Below are 20885 nucleotides of genomic sequence, written 5' to 3' on the forward strand. Positions count from 1 at the left end.
AGAATATCATCTGACTCTGATGTTTCACGACCCAGAATATCCAGTCTCCCTTGTATTTTCTCTAAACGCATGTACCATGCAATTAAGCAATTATATCTGCCAGGCAATGCTACCTCCCAGTTTACTCACCAAATCATTCAATCCTCTCTTTGAAGACTGCCAGGAAGAAATTTGTACCTGCAGGATATGTTTGCCATTTCCAGTGTTATATCTTAAATTCACTATTGAACCCAATGTTTTCCTTCATCTATGATTTACTAATATCACACAATTACTTGCTGCCTCTGTTTCAAATTAATTCTGGAAAAGAACAAAGCACAAACAGATAAACAATTGTGAACCATTGGCATATAACGCTAGTAGTCAAAGCTCCAACCCCTTATATATACCCATACACCAACAAATACAGACAGGAAAACATATGGCTGTTGTGAGCATAGAGAAAGAATGGCAAGGCAGTTCAGTGGTTAATGTTTATAGATTTTACTGTTCTGATTCTTCTGCTTGCACTTCCTTCTCTGGAAGCTTTTACTTGTTTAGAGGAGGAACAGGTTGATTGGTTTACAACAGCTAAATGAAAAACAAACTGGTTTTCTTTAGGCTTAGAGTTTCTTTTCACTGTAGAGAATAGAAATAGCTCCTGAACCCGTGGAGATCTGATGGCTTTTCCCTGTCTCGCTCAACGGTTTGGGAATGTGAACAACCTGGGAACTAATCATATGACAGGTAGAAAACCTTTGTCATTGATAACTGGTCACTAGTCCACAGTACTCAAGGTCTGGTCATCAGACTAAGAGAAATTTATAGTTTGAGCATGATTTCCTTGATTCTGCTTTTGGTTATAGATTTAAATATTTTGTGTACTTTGATTAGACTTGTCACTTTCAACACTATCCAGAGTTATTTTGGTATAATTCAGTACATTTTCATGTCCATTTCCTCTGAGTACAACTATTCGAACCTGTGGCTTTAAATTTAACTTGCCTATTTACTTATTCTGTCAGGAGAGATGATCTGGTCGATTCATACAGGAATTATTTGACTGCAAAAACAAACAGATGTTAAATTGGTTAGTACATTTGTTTAAATGGCATTTCACATACTTGATTTGGCTTTGAATCTGGTTTGGAATCATTGTGTTAAGACTTTCCACCTGCCAGGACAAAGTGTTGATATGAATTAATTTTGGTTGTCAGTGTGATGCCACAACTTGTTTAACCACCAAATTCATGGGAAATGGGAAGAATGATGAGCTTTTGCAGGAGTGGGGCTAATTTAAGTTACTTTATTGGACTAGATATTTTGAGGTGTAGTACAGCTGATTATGCAATCTCAGTATCAAATACAGGTGATGTGCAGTAGAATGTAAGTTTGAACACTGCTGTCCAGCACTGACGTTTAATAAAAATAAGATTCCTTCCTTAAAACAGAAGAGATTGCCAACCTTCCAAACTAATTTTTAAATGTGTGGCATTGAGTTATGTTCACCAGTACAGACATTATTCTGACATATCACGATACAAAAGTGGCATTATTTTATATCATCATTATTAAAGCTATCTGTTCTTTTCAGGTTTGGAGATTGAAGAACTGCAAGGAAAATTTGGTGAGGAATTGTTCTGCATTTGTTTTGAAGAAAATGAAAGAGTCCTGCGAGCAGTTGGAAGTACACTGCAGGACTTTTTTGTTGGGTTTAATGCTTTATTGGAACATGCAAGAACATCTAATAGTAAACATGATGGATTTGAATCCCCTTCTTTTCTATGCAAAGATTCAACTGATGGTACTCTGATGCTTCAATACTTTCATCCACACAAAATTGTTGGATTTGCAATGCCTGGATTGATCAAAGCTGCAGCACAGAAGATCTATCAGCTGGAAGTTGCTGTGGAGCAGGTGCTCAATGTCTCTGAAAAGTTATCCTCAGATGGCACAGACCGGAGTAATTGTCTTACCTTCATTATCAAAGTATATGATGATACAGCTAATATGAAAATACTTCCACAGGGTTTAACTCATTCTCCATCTGATCTAAAGATAAGCATTGTCACTTTCTGCAGAACTTTCCCATTCCACTTCATGTTTGACCCAAGTATGTTGATCCTTCAACTTGGAGAAGGACTCAGGAAACAACTGAAATCTGAAGCTCACAAGATTCTGAGATTTCAGGATTGCTTTGAGATTATTTCTCCAAAGATTTGCTGCAGTTTTCAAAAGATTCTGTCAAAGTTGGTCACACCATTTGTCATTCGCGCCAAGCCAGATGGAAGTGGACTAGGAGATCATGACAAAGTAAGTGCAAGATATTGGATTTCAACAAGACTGTCACGAGCAAGTGTAATTCCTGAATTTGGAAGATTAAAAGAAAGTCTAGGTCCTTGTAATCCTAAAATGTCTTGCTTTTCACAGATACATGGGTTAAGGTTAGGCATATGTGGATGGATAAATAATCTTTTTCTTTGGTCACCACCTCCCACCCTGCCCCCTGTAAAAACTCCATCCCATATTCCCAATTCCTTCGTCTCCGCCGCAGCTGCTCCCAGGAGGATCAGTTCCAATACCGTACAACCCAGATGGCCTCCTTCTTCAAAGACCGCAATTTCCCACCAGACGTGATCATCGATGCTCTCCACTGCATCTCCTCCACTTCCCGCTCCTCCGCCCTTGAACCCCGCCCCTCCAATCGCCACCAGGACATAACCCCACTGGTCCTCACCTACCACCCCACCAACCTCCATATACATCATATCATCCGCCATCATTTCCGCCACCTCCAAACGGACCCCACTACCAGGGATATATTTCCCTCCCCTCCCCTATCAGTGTTCCGAAAAGACCAGTCCCTCCGTGACTCGCTCGTCAGGTCCACATCCCCCACCAACCTAACCTCCACCCCCGGCACCTTGCCCTACAACTGCAAGAAATGCAAAGCTTGCGCCCACACCTCCCCCCCTTACTTCCCTCCAAGGCCCCAAGGGATCCTTCCATATCCGCCACAAATTCACCTGCACCTCCACACACATCATTTACTGCATCTGCTGCACCCAATGTGGCCTCCTCTATATTGGGGAGACAGGCTGCCTACTTGTGGAATGTTTCAGAGAACACCTCTGGGACACCCAGACCAACTAACTCAACCACCCCGTGGCTGAACACTTCAACTCCCCCTCCCACTCCACCAAGGACATGCAGGCCCTTGGACTCCTCCATTGCCAGACCATAGCAACACAACGCCTGGAGGAAGAGCGCCTCATCTTCCTCCTAGGAACCCTCCAACCACAAGGGATGAACTCAGATTTCTCCAGTTTCCTCATTTCCCCTCCCCCCAACTTGTCTCAGTCCCAACCCTCGAACTCAGCACCACCTTCCTAACTTGCAATCTTCTTCCTGACCTCTCTGCCCCCATCCCCACTCCAGCCTATCACCCTCACCTTTACCTCCTTCCACCTATCGCATTTCCAACGCCCCTCCCCCAAGTCCCTCCTCCCTTCCTTTTATCTTAGCCTGCTTGGCACACTTTCCTCATTCCTGAAGAAGGGCTCATGCCCAAAATGTCAATTCTCCTCCTCTTTGGATGCTGCCTGACCTGCTGCGCTTTTCCAGCAACACATTTTCAGCTCATCTCCAGCATCTGCAGTCCTCACTTTCTCCTAAAACTATTTCCATAATTGATTGTATAATACTTAAGTTTTAAACTGACAGAACAGCAAGTTGGGTCCACCAGATAGTTCAGAGCTTGTTTATGAATATTGTTATCACATGTTCCCTGCCCAGTTTGAACTGGCACAGGAGTGAGATAATAGGGTTTATGCAGAATGTAATAAAAGAGTAACCTTTTTACAATGATAGGATTGTAGGAATTTCAGGTTAAGTGTAGGATTGAATATTGTTGCAGTTTTTCTTACAACTTCTCAAATTCTTTTGAGTTTTTTTCAGCCAATTGGTTTCACCTTTACAATTTATTCAAATATTTGCATCACAAGACACAGATGGGAATGTCCATGGAGCCCATCTTAATTAATCCGTACAGAAAAATAGTAATGACGCAATTTAGATGTGGTTGGCAATTCACAAAAGTAGTTCTGAGAAAGGAATCCATTAAACATTTCACAAGTCCTTAGATGATTAAGTTCCTACTGACTTCTTAATCCCATAGCCTATCGAATGGACCACGATATGATTGTGTTTTTGACATTATTAAATTCTAGGTCATTTCAGAATTAAGAATTCAGAATTAGCTACAGCAAAGGACCAGTTTTGTCTAATCTTTAAAAATTCTGTTAACATGAGATGGTCAGCACAACACAACAAAATTGCAGGGAGGCTTGCTTTTGGACCCTTGAGTATTAAGCACACGGATGTTGGTTAACAAGTTCTTTCAGCCATTTAACTATTGAGATGACATACAAACATGGCTAGTTTTGCTATTGACCTTCAGAAAACCAACAGTGTGGAAGCATTGATTTTGAAAACCTAGCACCATTTTGCGAAAATATCACTTTATGCTTATACAATATTGTTTAGCATACAAACATTACAAGCTTTTCTGACCTCTCTTCAATTTCTTCTCAAACATTTTTAAACGTGTCTTGCAGACATCTTGAGGGTATCATTTTATCAATTTACTGAACTTGATTCTGTCGATTTAATTTATAACTTCATGTGCAATCACAGCCTGTCCCACCAACAGTCTGCCAATTATGGAGGTGAATGACTCAGATTTTTTTTATTGAGTTCTGAGTTCAGTTGAAAAAAAGTGAGCTGAGGGTAGTGATATTCAAATGCAGCACACCCCATCTAAGACCAAAGAGCAGTGTGTTGGGGAGTGGACAGTGCGGCTGAAATTACAGAGGGTGTGGAAATCTGGGCAGCAGTGACCCAGACTATGTTTGAAGGAGCATTTCTTTTAGCAACTCGAAAAATTAATGCTTTGGCTCAATCCCATCTGGAACTCCAATCTGCTCTTGGAATGACAGTGCTGAAGATGAGTTATAAATTATAATAGGAACTGTGTTCATGGACAAGGGTGGCAGCAGTAACAAGAAATCACATGCCTCTGAAAAGCAGTCATATTGGACTCAGCATTAAGTTTGTTTCTTTCTCTGCAAATATTGCCAGACCTGCTGAATTTCTCCAGTGCTTGGGATGCTGAAAGTCTGAAAGGAAAACATGGCTTTTATTTGAGTACAGAACTATAGTTTCCTTGATGTTCAATGTTCCAGTCGTTGCTGAATTTCACACCCTCCCCTTGACCCACCACCACATCACCAGCAATATCTTTGTGGAGATACATTGACAAGCAGCTTAACTGAACTAGCCATATAAATACTGTGGCTGCAAGATCAGGCTAAGGTTGGGAATACTACAGTAAGTAATTCCACTCTTGACTTCTTGAAGCTTGCTCACCCTGTGCAGGATACATATTAGACATGTATTAAAACACACTACACTTGCCTTGATGAGTGCAGCTCCAAGAACTTTCAAGAAGTTTGATACCAACTAGGATAAAGCTACTAGCATTGAAGGACTCTCCACTGCAGTAGTTGTAATGTGTGAAGGACACCCTCTCCACTGCTGCTGTACAGTAGTTGTAATGTGTGTTGATGTGATGTCTGTACATCTTTCAAGGAAACCTATAAACCATAGTCAAACACTAATAGGATTTGATGCACTCATCCCATAATTTGTTATTCAGACTGATGCAGCAGTGATTGAAGTCAAATGTACTATACTTTGCTCCAAATAAACATTATTTGCATACGGTCTTGCCTTAAAAAAAACTTACACTATTATTTCACCAATCCTTATGAGATTGATGCATTTATGTCAAAAAGGAAAACAAATGTGTCAATGAATACCATCTACAAGATGCAGTGCCAAGTCTCATTCAACATTATCTTTACCAGCTGGGACAACAGTATCCCCTGCAGGTTGCCTTTTAAACTCCTACACCATGCTTAATGTACCATATTGGGCCTTCTCTGATTCTAGGTCAGAAATCGAGGATTTCTTTCCTGACCGCATTCCATATGCATGTGTACCAGATGAACTGCAGTGAGTCAAGAAACCAATTCACCACCATCTTTCAGAACAATTAGAAATTGGTAACAATTGGTTGCCTTCTAGCAACATTCATGCTATCAATTGTATACAGAAATTCTGGTCTGCTGCAATTCCACTTGAAGACTGCACTTGAAAATTTTGGGACACACTTTATCCATATAATACTGAAGGACACTATGTACTTTTGGCTTCACTTATTTTACTTTAAGTCACCATAATGCTAGATGATTCCACTTCTTCATCTCCTATCAGCCATCCATTTCTTTTCCAATAATGTTGTTTTCAATTCTTTCACCATCACATCTGGGCCTTCCTCTATTCCTGGCACTCATATCTCTATTCACTCACCTCTCCATATGTCCTCACCCTCTCCATAATAGGTGACCAAATAAATTTATTCTTTGCTACTTTCTTTGATGTTCCTACAATCTTTGTTAACCACTTGATAATATTGATTCCGGATAAAATTCCTTTCTTCTCACTCCACACACATCATTTACTGTATCCGCTGCACCCGATGTGGTCTCCTCTACATTGGGGAGACAGGCCGCCTACTTGCGGAACGTTTCAGGGAACACCTCTGGGACACCCGCACCAACCAACCCTACTGCCCTGTGGCTTGAACACTTTAACTCCCCCTCCCACTCCGCCAAGGACATGCAGGTCCTTGGCCTCCTCCATCGCCAGACCATGGCCACACAACTCCTGGAGGAAGAGCGCCTCATCCTCTGCCTAGGAACCCTCCAACCACACGGGATGAATGTAGATTTCTCCAGCTTCCTCATTTCCCCTCCCCCCACCTTATCTCAGTCCCAACCCCCGGATTCAGCACCGCTCTCTTGACCTGCAATCATCTTCCTGACCTCTCCGCCCCCACCCCCTCTCCGGCCTATCACCCTCACCCTCATCCTCCCCTCCTTCCACCTATCATATTCCCAGCGCCCCCCCTCCCCTCCCCCCCCACCTTTTATCTCAGCCCGTTTGGCACACCAGCCTCATTCCTGAAGAAGGGCTTATGCCCGAAACGTCGATTCTCCTGCTCCTTGGATGCTGCCTGGCCTGCTGCGCTTTTCCAGCACCACACTTTTCAACTTTCTTCTCACTCTGCATATCATCCACATCTGCATCTCAATAGGATAGGGTGATTTTTCTCTTTTTTTAAAAAAAAATGCTGCTAAAGTTTTGTGGATAGCGTGATGGTCTTGTGGATTCTTCTTTCATAGAAGAGGATTTAATCACATATACTTGACTCCATTTCTTCAAATTATTCCAACGAGGTCTAAACTGTTGCTTAAATTCCCATTTCTACTCTTCAATTTTTTTACTGCAGATACTTAAAACTGAGCAGCATTTCTAAGTCTTTACACATTCGCTCTGATCCTCATCCTCAAGCTCAAACTGAAAGTCCATTTATGGGGTATTTGGTTTACTGATTTTATACCCTTATTTTGCAGGGCCCGTTTTCTTATTCACAGTTCTGTTTTCTTCATCCCTACCACATACCTTAATGTCACTCTGTAAATATAATTGAATATGGCACTTCCTGTCTCACTTTATCAGTTACAGTAACTGTCACAAATCAGGAAAATGAAGGGGTTCAGTGCTGATTCTTTAAGCAATTTTTGGCATTGACACTGTCTCTTTTCTCATGCTACTTTGTACTCTTATCTGGCACCCCTCTTATAAGTCTTGTAAAAGTAATTGAATTAACAGTCAAAGATTTGAAGAAAATGCTTAACAATTGAAAGCGGGGCTCAAAAGAAGATTTTTAAAAATGCACAAAGGAATGCAAAGAAAATGATTGCTAAACAAAGATCCCATAGAAAATAGCCATGGAAGAAATATAAATGTCTAGGTACTAAAGTAGGGCAAAAAGCTAACTTCAGAAAAGCAGTTGCTCGAAATAAATTAACAAAAGATGTGGGAAATCTTAACACATTCAAGGATACAGATCATGTAAATATTTTTAATCAACTTATTCAGGCGGGTAATGAAACACTATTGGATCAACAATCCCAACAGCATGACTGTAAGGTATTTTGGTCATAATATTCAAAGGCAAGAAAGTCTGAATTGCAAAGTCTACTAAAGAATTAAATTCTCAACATATTGAATTTACAACATAGAGTCATAGAGTCATAGCAATGTACAGCATGCAAACAGACTCTTCGGTCCAACTTGTCCATGCCAACTATATATCCCAATCCAATCTAGTCCCACCAGCCAGCACCAGGCCAATATATCCATACCCATTCAAATGCCTTTTAAATGTTGCAATTGTATCAGCCTCCACCACTTCCTCTGGCAGCTCATTCCATACACATACCACCCTCTGCATGAAAAAGTTGCCCCTTAGCTCTCTTTTATATCTTTTCCCTCTTACCCTAAGCCTATGCCCTCCAGTTCTGGACTCCCTGACCCCAGGGAAAAGACTTTGCCTATTTATCCTATCCATGCCACTCATAATTTTGTAAACCTCTATAAAGTCACCCCTCAGCCTCCGACGCTCCAGGGAAAACAGCCCCAGTCTGTTCAGCCTCTCCCTAATGCTCAAATCCTCCAACCCTGGCAACATCCTTGTAAATCTTTTCTGAACCCTTTCAAGTTTCACAACATCTTTCTGATAGGAAGGAGACCAGAATTGCAAGCAATATTCCAACAGTGGCCTAACTAATGTCCTGTACAGCTGCAACATGACCTCCCAACTCCTGTACTCAATACTCTGACCAATAATGGAAACCATACCAAATGCCTTCTTCACTATCCTATCTACCTGTGACTCCACTTTCAAGGGGCTATGAACCTGCACTCCAAGGTCACTTTGTTCAGCAACACTCCCTCGGACCTTACCATTAAGTGTATAAGTCCTGCTAAGATTAGCTTTCCCAAAATGCAGCACCTCACTTTTATCTGAGTACTGGCAATATCATTTTTGTTTTAAGACAAGGGATAGGAACATTAAGATTACATTCATAGACTAGAGCTGACATATTACAGGGCTCCAAGGGAAGAAGTCTGAAAATGTGAGTTGTGATGTCTTCAAAATAACATCTGCTTATTGACTAATGTTCACAAAACATATAGGGATGTTAAGTCTAATTTTTAGCTTCTAGTTTTAATGAGTATAGAGAGGTATAGACAAGTTAAGTGAGTGGGCAGGTAGAATATAATGTTGGTAAATGTGAGGATGTGCACTTTGGCAAGAAGAATAGAAGTGCTGAGTGTTATTTAAATGGATAAAGATTGCAGAAAGCTTTGACAGAGGGATTTGGGGGTCCTACTACATGAATCACAAAAAGCTAGCATCCAAGTTTAGCAGGTAATCAAGAAAGCAAATGGAATGTTAACCTTTATTTCAAAAGATTATGCTAAAACTATTTAAGGCCCTAGTCAGGTGGCAGCTTGAATACTGAGTAACTCTGGCCTTCTTTTTTAATGGAAAGATATTGTGGAATTAGAGGCATTTCAGAGAAGATTAACTTGGTTGACTCCAGATGTGGAAAATGTTTGTTACATATAGAGGTTGAGTAGGTTGGACTTTTCTAAACCCAGAGTAGTTAAGGAAATGGCTCTAGAAATAATGGATACATTGGTGGCCATCTTTCAAAATTACATAGACAGTTGTACAATCCCTACATATTGAAGGGTAGCTGGTATAACTGCACTATTGAAAAAGGTGGAGAGAAAACAAGGAATCATAGACTAGTAAGCCTGACAGTTATGATGGAGAAAATACTGGAGTTGATTAAAAAGATTTAAAAGCAGAGCACTTGGAAAACAGTGACAAGATCAGAGAGTCACCATGAATTTATGAAAGGAAATCATGCTTAATAAACCTATTGGAATTTTCTTTTTTGAGGATAAGAGTCAAAAGGGAGGCAGTGAACGTAGTTTATTTTGACTTCAGAAGATTTTCGATAATAGCCTTCACAAGATATTAGTGTATAAAACTAAACTGCATGGGATTGGGGGAGGGATGCTGGAGAGTGTACTGACATGATGAAAAACCTGTTGGCGGACAGGAAAATAGCAGCCATTGCCGAGTGGAGTTTACAGGAATCAGTGTTTGGACCCAAACTATTCACAATATATACTAATTATTTAGATGAGGGAACTAAATTGAAATCTCCAAGTTTGGAGATGGTACAAAACTGGGGAGGGTGAATTGTGAGGAGGTTGCGGAGATGCTTCACTAGGTTTTGGACAAGTTAGCGGAATGAGTAAATGTATGGCTCATGCAGTGTAGGGTGGATAAAAGAAGCAAAAACAGGAAGGTGAATAATTATTTAAGTGCTGATAGATTGGGAAAGGGAGAGGTGCAATGAGAACTGGGTATCTTTGTACAAAAGTCACTTAAAGTAAGCACACTGGTGCATTGAGTGCTGAAATTAGCGTATGGTACAATGGCCTTCATCACAAGAGTATGGAAATACAGGAGCAGAGATGCATTGCTGCAATTGTACAGGGCTTTTTTGAGACCACATCAAGAGTATTGTGTGCAATTTTGGTCTCCTTATCTGAGGAGGGATGGTCTGGCTATGGAGGGAGCACAACAAAGATTTACCAGACTGATTTTGTGGGATGGTAGGACTGACATATGAAGAGAGATTGAATGAATGAGTTGGAACTTTATTTACTGGAGTTTAGAAGAATGAGGGGGAATTGCATATAAACAAAATTTTAACAGGACTAGACCAGTTAAATGGGGAATCCAGAACTAGCAACCATAGTCTAAGAATATCAGATAGGCATTTTAGAACTGAGATGAGGAGAAATTTCTTCACCAGAGAGTGGTGGCCTGTGGAATTCTCGGTCATAGGAAGCAGTTGAGACCAAAACATTTGAGTGTTTTCAGGAATAAGTTAGCTACGGTTTTGGAGTCATAGAGATGTACAGTTTGGAAACAGACCCTTTGGTTCAACCCATCCAAGCCGACCAGATATCCCAACCTAATCTAGTCCCACCTGCCAGCACCCGGCCCATATCCCTCCAAACCCTTCCTATTCAAATACCCATCCAAATGCCTCTTAAATGTTGCAATTGTACTAGCCTCCACCACTTCCTCTGGCAGCTCATTCCATACCTATTCCACCCTCTGTGGAAAAAGTTGCCCTGTAGGTCTCTTTTATATCTTTCCCCTCTCACTCTAAACCTATGCCCTCTAACTCTGGACTCCCCCCCCCCAACACCCCAGGGAAAAGACTTTGCCTATTTACCCTATTCATGCCCCTCATAATTTTGTAAACCTCTATAAGGTCACCCCTCAGCCTCCGATGCTCCAGGGAAACCAGCCCCAGCATGGTTAGGCTCTCCCTAATGCTCAAATCCTCCAACCCTGGCAACATCCTTGTAAATCTTTTCTGAACCCTTTCAAGTTTCAAGCATGGGAAGAAAGTGGGAACAAGGTGTCGAGTTAAATGATCAGCCATGATCACATTGAATTGTTTCTATTTTCTATGTTTTTAATAACCTGCTCACTGACACCCAGTTTGTGTTCTGCCATAGCTACTCAGCTCCTGGACTCATTTTGGTTTAAACAAAGTTGTGTAAGCAGCACCCTGATGAGAAGTTCGTTCTAACCCCTTATCACTTGTTGATGTACTCTATTCTATGGTTTGGCAGCTCAGAGAGTCGACCAATTGTCTGATTCCTTTCGACCAATCATCAGGGACCAGTTACTCTTGATGTCAGGATGATCATTGTCCCGTTTCCCATTTCCATTTGAAGGTTGAGATGTCATTCCTTCAAAGTCCAACACATCCTCTTTTCACAAATACTGCATTAGTAGGTCATGAGGCGCATGATAATTCATGTCTTTGTTTTTTTTTACTGCAGTAACACAGTTAAGTAAGGTTTCATGTTACACAGGAAATCTAAAATAATTTAGTTTAAAAGGCGGACTCTAACTTCCAACACTGTATGTGAAGGGTGAAGCTCTGCCTTAGGCAAAATCTTGACAGTCTCTCTAAAGTGTATTATATGGGGCCTTAAATGTTTTAATCTGTTGTCAATCTCTGTTCAATAAACTGCTGATCCAGGTCACTTCCAACCCATGAAAATGTTCCCTTATGGTGTCAGGGAACCATTAAATGTGGCTCTTTCTTTTTGCCAGCTGGCCCACATTTAAGCCTGTTATGTTGGTGGTAGGGTAAAATTAAACCTTCGAGTCAGTAAGGGATCTCAAATATATTTATATAATCACGAGATGAAATTAACAGTAATTAATAAAAGTAAATTGGATTAAAAGGAAGGCGGCAGCAGCATTAGAAGCACTTCATGCTGGCTCCCTTGAAGCCAAGTGGTAGTGTCCATACCCCTGGACCAGGAGGCCTGGGTTCAAATCACACCTGATTCAGAGGTGTGCAATTACATCTCTGAACAGAACAGGTTGATTAGAAAAATAGGCTGGAAAGGCCTATTGTTAGATATAAATAAACCACCCACCACAGCCTATAAAATAATGACGTCTATTTAAAATCAAAATCAAATGAAGGAGTGTTATGCGTAATAAGTTTCCATAGTACCAAAAGAAAGAACTGTTGAGATTTTTACAAGCTCATGTAGCTATTTTTATTTTCACAATAATCTAATAAAAGGCTTTACCATGAAATTTTAGGCACAAGTTTTGAAAATCAGATTTTTTAAAGTATGAATGCCAAAATATATCCAAGCATTTCAAAATAGTGCTTCCTTCATAATGAGAGCGTGAGGTATCACAGCTTTGAGATAAATTGTCAATAACCAATTCAGGGAAGGTACTGGAGCAGGTATTGAAATACATTCTTAATGATCTTTTAATTTTTTTTAATATCAAGTGTATTTGAAAAATACCACGATGAAGACCATGATGAACTCACTGCACTACTAGCTGAAGATGGTTGCTAATGCAGCAGACATGTCGTTTACACTCTCTTGCTGGACTTTTACATCATTATGGACGAGGATGTTAGCTGTATAATTGTTCACTATCATTTGTGACTGGATGCAGTTTAACCGTAGAGCTTTGATCTGATCTGTTAGCTTTGAGATTAGACAGCTGTGTCTATAACATACTGCTTCTACTTTTGCATGCAGTCATGTCTCAATTTAAAACAGACTGGGGCTCTTTTCCCTGGAGTGTCTGAGGCTGAGGGGTGACCTTATAGAGGTTTTCAAAATTATGAGGGGCATGGATAGGATAAATAGACAAAGTCTTTTCCCTGGGGTCAGGGAGTCCAGAACTAGAGGGCATAGTAGGACATGTCTGCTGCATTAGCAACCATCTTCAGCTAGTAGTGCAGTGAGTTCATCATGGAGCAGAAGCTGTCTCAATTTCATAACCGTGAAGTCCTAATACTGCAGACTTTTAAGGTGAAAAAAACTTGAAAAAGAATATTGCTGCATTAATATCTGTAACTGGAGACTAAAACTTCCATAATAAGTTTTAAAAGTCATTTCAAGATGGAGGTCACAGCAGATAACCTACTGTACTGTACATTGTACTGGACTCAAAGCCTATTGAACTGGATTCGCTCACATCAAATACACAGACAGACATTTAGAATTTAATTAACCCTTTGATAACTCTGTCTTATTCTGAAGCTGTGAAAATTCAAAGCTTCTGGGAGAACGTTTGAAATAGGAGAAGTAAACCATTTGTTTCCTTAAGCCTGCTCCACTGTTGGATAAGATCACGATTGATCCATTTGTTTCAAATTCCATGCATCCATTTATATCTGATAATCTTTGATTTCCCAGTCTAACAAAAATATATTTATATGTCTTGAGAATATTCAATAAGCCTAGCCACTCAAAAACTGAGGCGATTTTGAGTTTATATAAATTCTTAATTTATGGATCGTTGAGTATGTCTGGTGTATTGTGAGACCAGCTTAACATTTTCATGCACGTCTCAAATTGTGTTAGAACAAGGAGACAAATAGCTGAACAAAATAAGCCTTTCCAACACTGCATTTGCAACACAGTAAAATTAAATAAAAAACCCCAAATAATTTCTCCAATAGTTACTAACCAGACTTTTGAATAACCAATCCTAGACTTTATGAATAATTAATTCCAGACACCTGTTTTATATCTTAAACTATTTATTAAATGCACAATAAGTTATGCAGAGGAAAAATTAAACAGCAATGTAATGTGATTAATGCCTATGATTTCAGCTCGAAACATTTGTGGACAGACAAACAGTTTAGGGATAAATAAAAAACAAAAAAAATGGCCAGATTACTTAAAAGGCTTTCACAATGTATTGTTTCAGAGGCATAAATGTGAACTCCTTCATCGCTTTTCTGGAATCGCCGATTAGGGTCAGCTTCTCCGTACACTCAGGTATAGGTGGTAATACTTCAAACTCAGCTTTCTACTCTTTGTGCTCCTGGAAGCTGGTATAGCAAATTAGGCAAGGACCTTTCAAATCTTTGTGGTGTGTTGTGAGCAGCTAAGGTTTAGAAAACAGTTTTAAAAAACTCTAGTTCTGGTTCTGCCCTGATAGACTGATTGTCTCTTCCCAAGGCCTTAATTACCATTCAACAATTGCCATTTGCTTGAATGTAGGGTCTCTTTCACACTAAGGGCTTTCGTCCAAAATGTCAATTCTCCTGTGCCTCAGATGCTGCCTGACCTGCTGTGCTTTTCCATCATCTCTGATCTCCAGCATCTGCAGTCGTCACTTTCTTTTTCACACAGTCATAGAGATGTACAGCATGGAAACAGACCCTTCGGTCCAACCCATCCAGGCCGACCAGACATCCCAACCCAATCTGCCAGCACCCGGCCCATATCCCTCCAAACCCTTCGTATTCATATACCCATCCAAATGCCTCTTGAATGTTGCAATTTTACCAGCCTCCACCACATTCTCTGGCAGCTCATTCCATACACATACCACCCTCTGCATGAAAAAGTTGCCCCTTAGGTCTCTTTTATTTCTTACCCCTCTCACCCTAAACCTATGCCCTCTAGTTCTGGACTCCCTGACCCCAGGGAAAAGACTTTGTCTATTTATCCTATCCATGCCCCTCATAATTTTGAAAACCTCTATAAGGTCACTCCTCAGCCTCAGACACTCCAGGGAAAATAGCCCCAGTCTGTTCAGCCTCTCCCTGTAGCTCAGATCCTCCAACCCTGGCAACATCCTTGTAAATCTTTTCTGAACCCTTTCAAGTTTCACAACAGAATTGCACGCAATATTCCAACAGTGGCCTAACCAGTATCCTGTACAGCCACAACATGACTCCTGTATTCAATACTCTGACCAATAAAGGAAAGCATACCAAATGCCTTCTTCACTATCCTATCTACCTGTGACTCCACTTTCCAGGAGCTATGAACCTGTACTCCAAGGTCTCTTTGTTCAGCATCACTCCCTAGGACCTTACCATTAAGTGTATAGGTCCTGCTAAGATTTGCTTTCCCAAAATGCAGCACCTCGCATTTATCTGAATTAAACTCCATCTGGCACTTCTCAGTCCATTTGCCCAACTGGTCCAGATCCTGTTGTAATCTGAGGTAACCCTCTTCGCTGTCCACTACACCTCCAATGTTGGTGTCATCTGCAAGCTTACTAACTGTATCTCTTATGCTCGCATCCAAATCCTTTATGTAAATGTCAAAAACTTATCGGAACCAATTCCTAGATATTGGCCACGTTAATAACCAATGTTTGTTATCTGCTTAAACAATGCTCTTCCTATTGTCACGGTCTGTTAGAATCCCTTTAGTTAAGAATCATCTTATGATTAGCCCTTAAGCCTGGCTTCATAAGCAAACAAAGCTTGTTTGATCTGTTCTTTTCCTTTTGCCACAAGGTTGTACAAAGTCCTCAACTTATTTCCAGCTCACAATTCCCAGTTCATAACTTTGAACCACGATGTATCAAAGAATAAAAATTTTAAAATGAAAAATCAGTGAGGGTTCTAACACTGGCTCCTGGTATGATTTTATGTGCTTTCGTTGTTGCAGTATTAATCACATAATTAGTGGTAATGGTAGACTGAGAAATGAAGGTCATGAACTTACTCATTATGGTGAAATACAATTCTGCTTGTTGCTGATGGCTCAGTGCTTTACAACAACAAGAAACAAGTGCAGGATTAGACTATTTAGCTCCTCATGCCTATTCCACCATTTACATGATCCAACCACTACACATTCCCAATGGTTCCTTGAGAGATCTATTGATCACAGTTTTAAATATACACAATCATGGAAATTTTACAATCATCTCTGTAGACAATTCTAAAGCTGCACAATTGTCTTGAGTGAAGAACAATTTCTTTTGCATTCTAATTAAATCAACACCTTTTCCTGGGGCTGTGCTTCCATTTTTAGATTCCCCAGCTAGAAGAAACAACCTTATATTTTCTGTCTCATTGCTAAACCCCCTTAGCGTCTTATAATTTTTCAATGCAATTACCTCCCACTCTTCTAAACTTTAGACAGTATACGTTCTGTTCAATCAACTTCTCATCATAGGCTAAAACATTTCAGGATGGTACTGCATCTGGTTGTCATATTATAACAAGGATAAATAATCATTAGAGAGGGTGCAGCGAGGATTTACAAGGATCATACCAAAAATGTGTGGACGTACATAACAGGCAAGAATAGAGTATATCTCATCTTTTTTGACAAAGGCTAAGTGTTTTATTAATAGAGGCATTTAAAATTATGAAATGTTTTGAAAAAGTAGATAGAGAGGCAATATTGTCTTGTAGGATAAGCATAACTACAGGCAATCAATATAAGATAGTCACCAAGAAATCCAAGAAAATTCAGAGGGAACCTCTTTATCCAAAGATGGTGAGAATGTAGAACCTATGACATAGGAAGTTGTTGAAGCTAATAGAATCCCTACTGTGTGAAAACAGGCCATTTGGACCAACAAGTCCACACCAACTCTATGAAGAGTAACCCACCCAGACCCATTCCCCTACCTATCACTCTACATGTACCCCTGACTAATGCATCTTACCTACATATCCCTCAACACTATGGGCAATTTAGCATGACCAATTCACCTAACCTGCACATCTTTGGATTGTGGGAGGAAACCGGAGCACCCGGAGGAAACCCACACAAACATGGGGAGAATGTGCAAATTCCACGCAGACAGTCACCCGAGGACTGGAATCGAACCTGAGTCCCTAGCACCGCTGCCTCACAGTGCCATCCACTGAGCCATCCATTTAATATTAGGCTAAATGTTTTTAATGGGAAGCCAGGTATCCATAGCAGGGAGAAGCAAATAAATGGTTCAGTTGATAGCTGAGAAAAGGTGGGGGCAGGGCTTGAGAGGAGTAAGGACAGGTCAACCTGAACAATCTACTTCTATCTGTTATAACCTACATGAGATACGAGATTCACTAAAAATTGCAGAATCATTAAGCTGTTGATATTTAAATTTGGTAAGTTACCAGGACTGGGGCACAGATATTTGTGAATATTGAGGAAAACAAATTTGGAAATTGTGGAGGTATTTACTTTCATCTTTTAATCATGTTTATACACATGATTACAGATGGACGGCATCAAAAGGCTGGAGAATTACACATGTTACACCCTTATTCAAAAACAAAAAGTGAGGATAAGCAACAGCGACAGGCCAACTGCTTCTAACCTTGCAGTTAGGAAAGCTTTCAGAAGCAATAATCCAGAATGAATTTGAAAGATTTGAAGATAAATATGAATAACCTAAGGAAAGTTGACAGTAATTTGCCAGGGCGAAAGTGAGGACTGCAGATGCTGGAGATCAGAGACAAGATTAGAGTGGTGCTGGAAAAGCACAGCAGATCAGGCAGCATCCGAGGAGCAAGAAAGTTGACATTTCGAGCATAAGCCCTTCATCAGGAAGGGCCAGTAATTTGTCAGGGATAAATCTAGTTTAACTAATTCTATTATAATTTTAGATGAGGTACGAGAAGATTGAGGAGGGTAATGCTAATCGCAAAAGGGGGAGGGCAATGGCATAGTGGAATTGTCACAGTACTAGCAAGCAGAAACCCAGATAGTTTGAATTCTATATTGGATGTGGAACTTGAATTAAAAACAGATCTGGGATTAAAAGTAAAATGATAACCGCAAAACCATCGTTGATAGAAATCAATCTGGTCCACTAATGTCCATTAATGAAGGAAATCTGCCCCCTCTACTTAGACTGGTCTATGAGTGACTCAGGATCCACAGCAATAAGGTTAACTCAATTGTCCTCTGAAATGGCCTAGCAAGCGAATCAGATGTATAAAAACCACTAAAAATGTCATTAAAAAGGAACAAAAAACTGACCTAGGTACCGGAAAGTTCAAAAGTAAACTTAGCCTTATTGACACTGCTAACATCTGAAGACTAGTGCCAGACAACAGCATTAACATCCTACCCCATTGGCAGAACAGGCTCAGAAAAAGTGATGGAATAATGGTGTACAGTCAGAAAAGATGTGCCTTGGGAATCTTTAGCATCGACTCTGGAACTGGAGATTTCATGACATTAGGTCAAATATGGACAAGGACCTTCTGCTCATTACCAGCTACCATACTCCCGCATTGGCTAATGAATTAGTATTCCTCCATGTTATAAACCACGCTGAAGAAGTAGGTGGCGAGGGAATATAGAATACTTTGGTAGAAATCTTCACTATTCATCAAGAGTGGCTCAGCAGCAACATTACTGATTGAGCCCTAAAGGACATGGCTGCTTGACTGGGTCTGTAACAGGTGGCGAAAGAACCAACGAAACTAAAAAAGAAAATTCTTGACCCTTATCCTCATTAATTTGCCTCTACAGATTGTTATAGACTAGGCCAGACCACTCAACATTCTTGAGCAGGCAACCCAGACCATAACTTTGCAATTTGTTTTGATAAGTGAACAGTGAAAATTACGCAGAGTAAGCTAGCTGGGTTGATTAATAGGCTTTAAAGCAGAAATGTATTCACAAAATTACACAATGAAACACAAAGAACAGAATAAAGAACCCCTACAGAGCTCAGTCTATCCAAACTAGACTTAATTATGCTGTTCCAAAGATACACAACAGTCCCAATAAGCAAACCCCCTTAAAACACGGTTTAAAAAAAAGGAACAGATGCGTACAGGTTGAAGTTAGAAGGGCAGAAAGAGACAGAGTGTGTTTCTACACAGCTCACTGTTGAACTCTCAACTAGTCTGGACTGAATTGCTCAGCTAGAGAGCTGACCACTCCCCATCCATTATACAGGTCACTTTTAAAAAATGACCACTTTGGCTTGGAGTCTCATCTGTTCATATATAAACAAAAAGGCCTCTCAATACCCTTTAATTTCTGTACCAAACCAGTCTAATTGGCACCAGAAGCATTTCCAACCCCTCTGGAAAAAAACCCAAGGACATGGCATCCTTGAGAAAAGGAACAGCTTTTAGGAAAAAGGAACCAGCTTTGTGACAAGATGTATCTGTCCATGACAGTATCATAGAAATTACTAGTGCACAGACATAGAGATGTACAGTATGGAAACAGACCCTTCAGTCCAACTTGTCCATGCTGACCAGATATCCTAAAGTAATCTAGTGCCATTTGCCAGTATTTAGCCCATATGCCTGTAAACCCTTGCTATTCATGTACTCATCCAGATGCCTTTTAAATGTTGTACCGCCCTCCAACACCTCTTCTGACAATTCATTCCATAGTTGCACCATCCTATGCATAAAAACGTTGCCCCTTTGGTCCCTTTTAAATCTTTCCAGCCTGATCTTAAACCCATACCCTCTAGTTTTGGACTTCCCTACCCTGGGAAACATATCTTATTTACCCTATCCATGCCCCTCATGATTTTATAAACCTCTGTAAGGTCACCCCTCACTCCAGGGAAAATAGCCCCAGCCTATTCAGCTGCTCCCTATTGCTCAAATCCTCCAACCCCAGCAACATCCTGAACCCTTTCAAGTTTCACAACATCTTTCCTATAGCAGGGAGACCAGAATTGAATGTAGTATTCCAAAAGACAAAGTTCTGTCTTTACATTGAAGACACACTCCATTGTATTGTGTGGCACTGTCACAGTATTAAATGGGATAGATTTCAAACAGACTAAGCAACTAAAGATGAGGCATCCATGAGGTGCTGTGGACCATCAGCAGCAGCATTGTACTCCCAACACAATCTGCAATCTCATTGTTGTTATATCCCCCACTTTACTATTATCATAATGCCCAAGGGATTAACCTTGTTTACAAGAAGAGTGAAAGAGGGGTGCCAGGAACAGCATCAGGCATACAAAAATGAACTGTTAACCTGCTGAAGCTACAACTCAGGACTACTTGTACGCCAAACAGCATAAGCAGTATTGACAGGCAAGGTGAAGTGATTCCACAACTAACAGATCAGACCTTAGCTCAGCAGTGTCACCACATCCAGTGTTAACAGAGACGATCAATTAAACAATTCATTGCAGGACAAAGATCCTCATCCTCAGTGATTGGGGAGACCAATTCATCTTTCAAAAGTCTGAAGCATTTGAAACAATATTCAGCCCACAGTGTAGAATGGATGATCCACCCCGGTTTCATCACAGATACCAGTTTTCAGCCAATTCAATGTAGCCTTGTAATATGTAGAAACAGCTGAAAGCACTAGCTACTGCAAGGGCTATTGGTCCTGACAACGTTCCAGCAATAGCACTGAAGCTGCACTCTAGAACTTACCAGGCCTCCAGCTAAGCGATTCCCGTACAGCTACAGCACTGGCAATCACCCAATAATGTAGAAAATTAACTTTATATTTCCTGTATGAGAAAAATAACCAGGCAAATTAATGTCTCTATTCTCAACCATCAGTAAAGTGACAAAGGA

At 40.4% G+C, this 20885-nt stretch overlaps 1 protein-coding gene across 2 annotated transcripts in view; it reads left to right on the forward strand.

Annotated features, from left to right (window-relative positions):
- Window positions 1-20885, forward strand: part of gucy1a2 (guanylate cyclase 1, soluble, alpha 2) — a 247604-nt gene that overhangs the window by 88876 nt on the left and 137843 nt on the right. For both annotated transcript variants that reach the window (XM_072577490.1, XM_072577491.1), the window contains one exon: window positions 1574-2292. In XM_072577490.1, the coding sequence (XP_072433591.1) occupies window positions 1574-2292 (719 nt within the window). The remainder of the gene's footprint in view (window positions 1-1573; window positions 2293-20885) is intronic.

This window comes from Chiloscyllium punctatum, chromosome 9, assembly GCF_047496795.1.
Source record: "Chiloscyllium punctatum isolate Juve2018m chromosome 9, sChiPun1.3, whole genome shotgun sequence".
In the NCBI taxonomy this organism is placed as follows: Eukaryota; Metazoa; Chordata; class Chondrichthyes; order Orectolobiformes; family Hemiscylliidae; genus Chiloscyllium; species Chiloscyllium punctatum.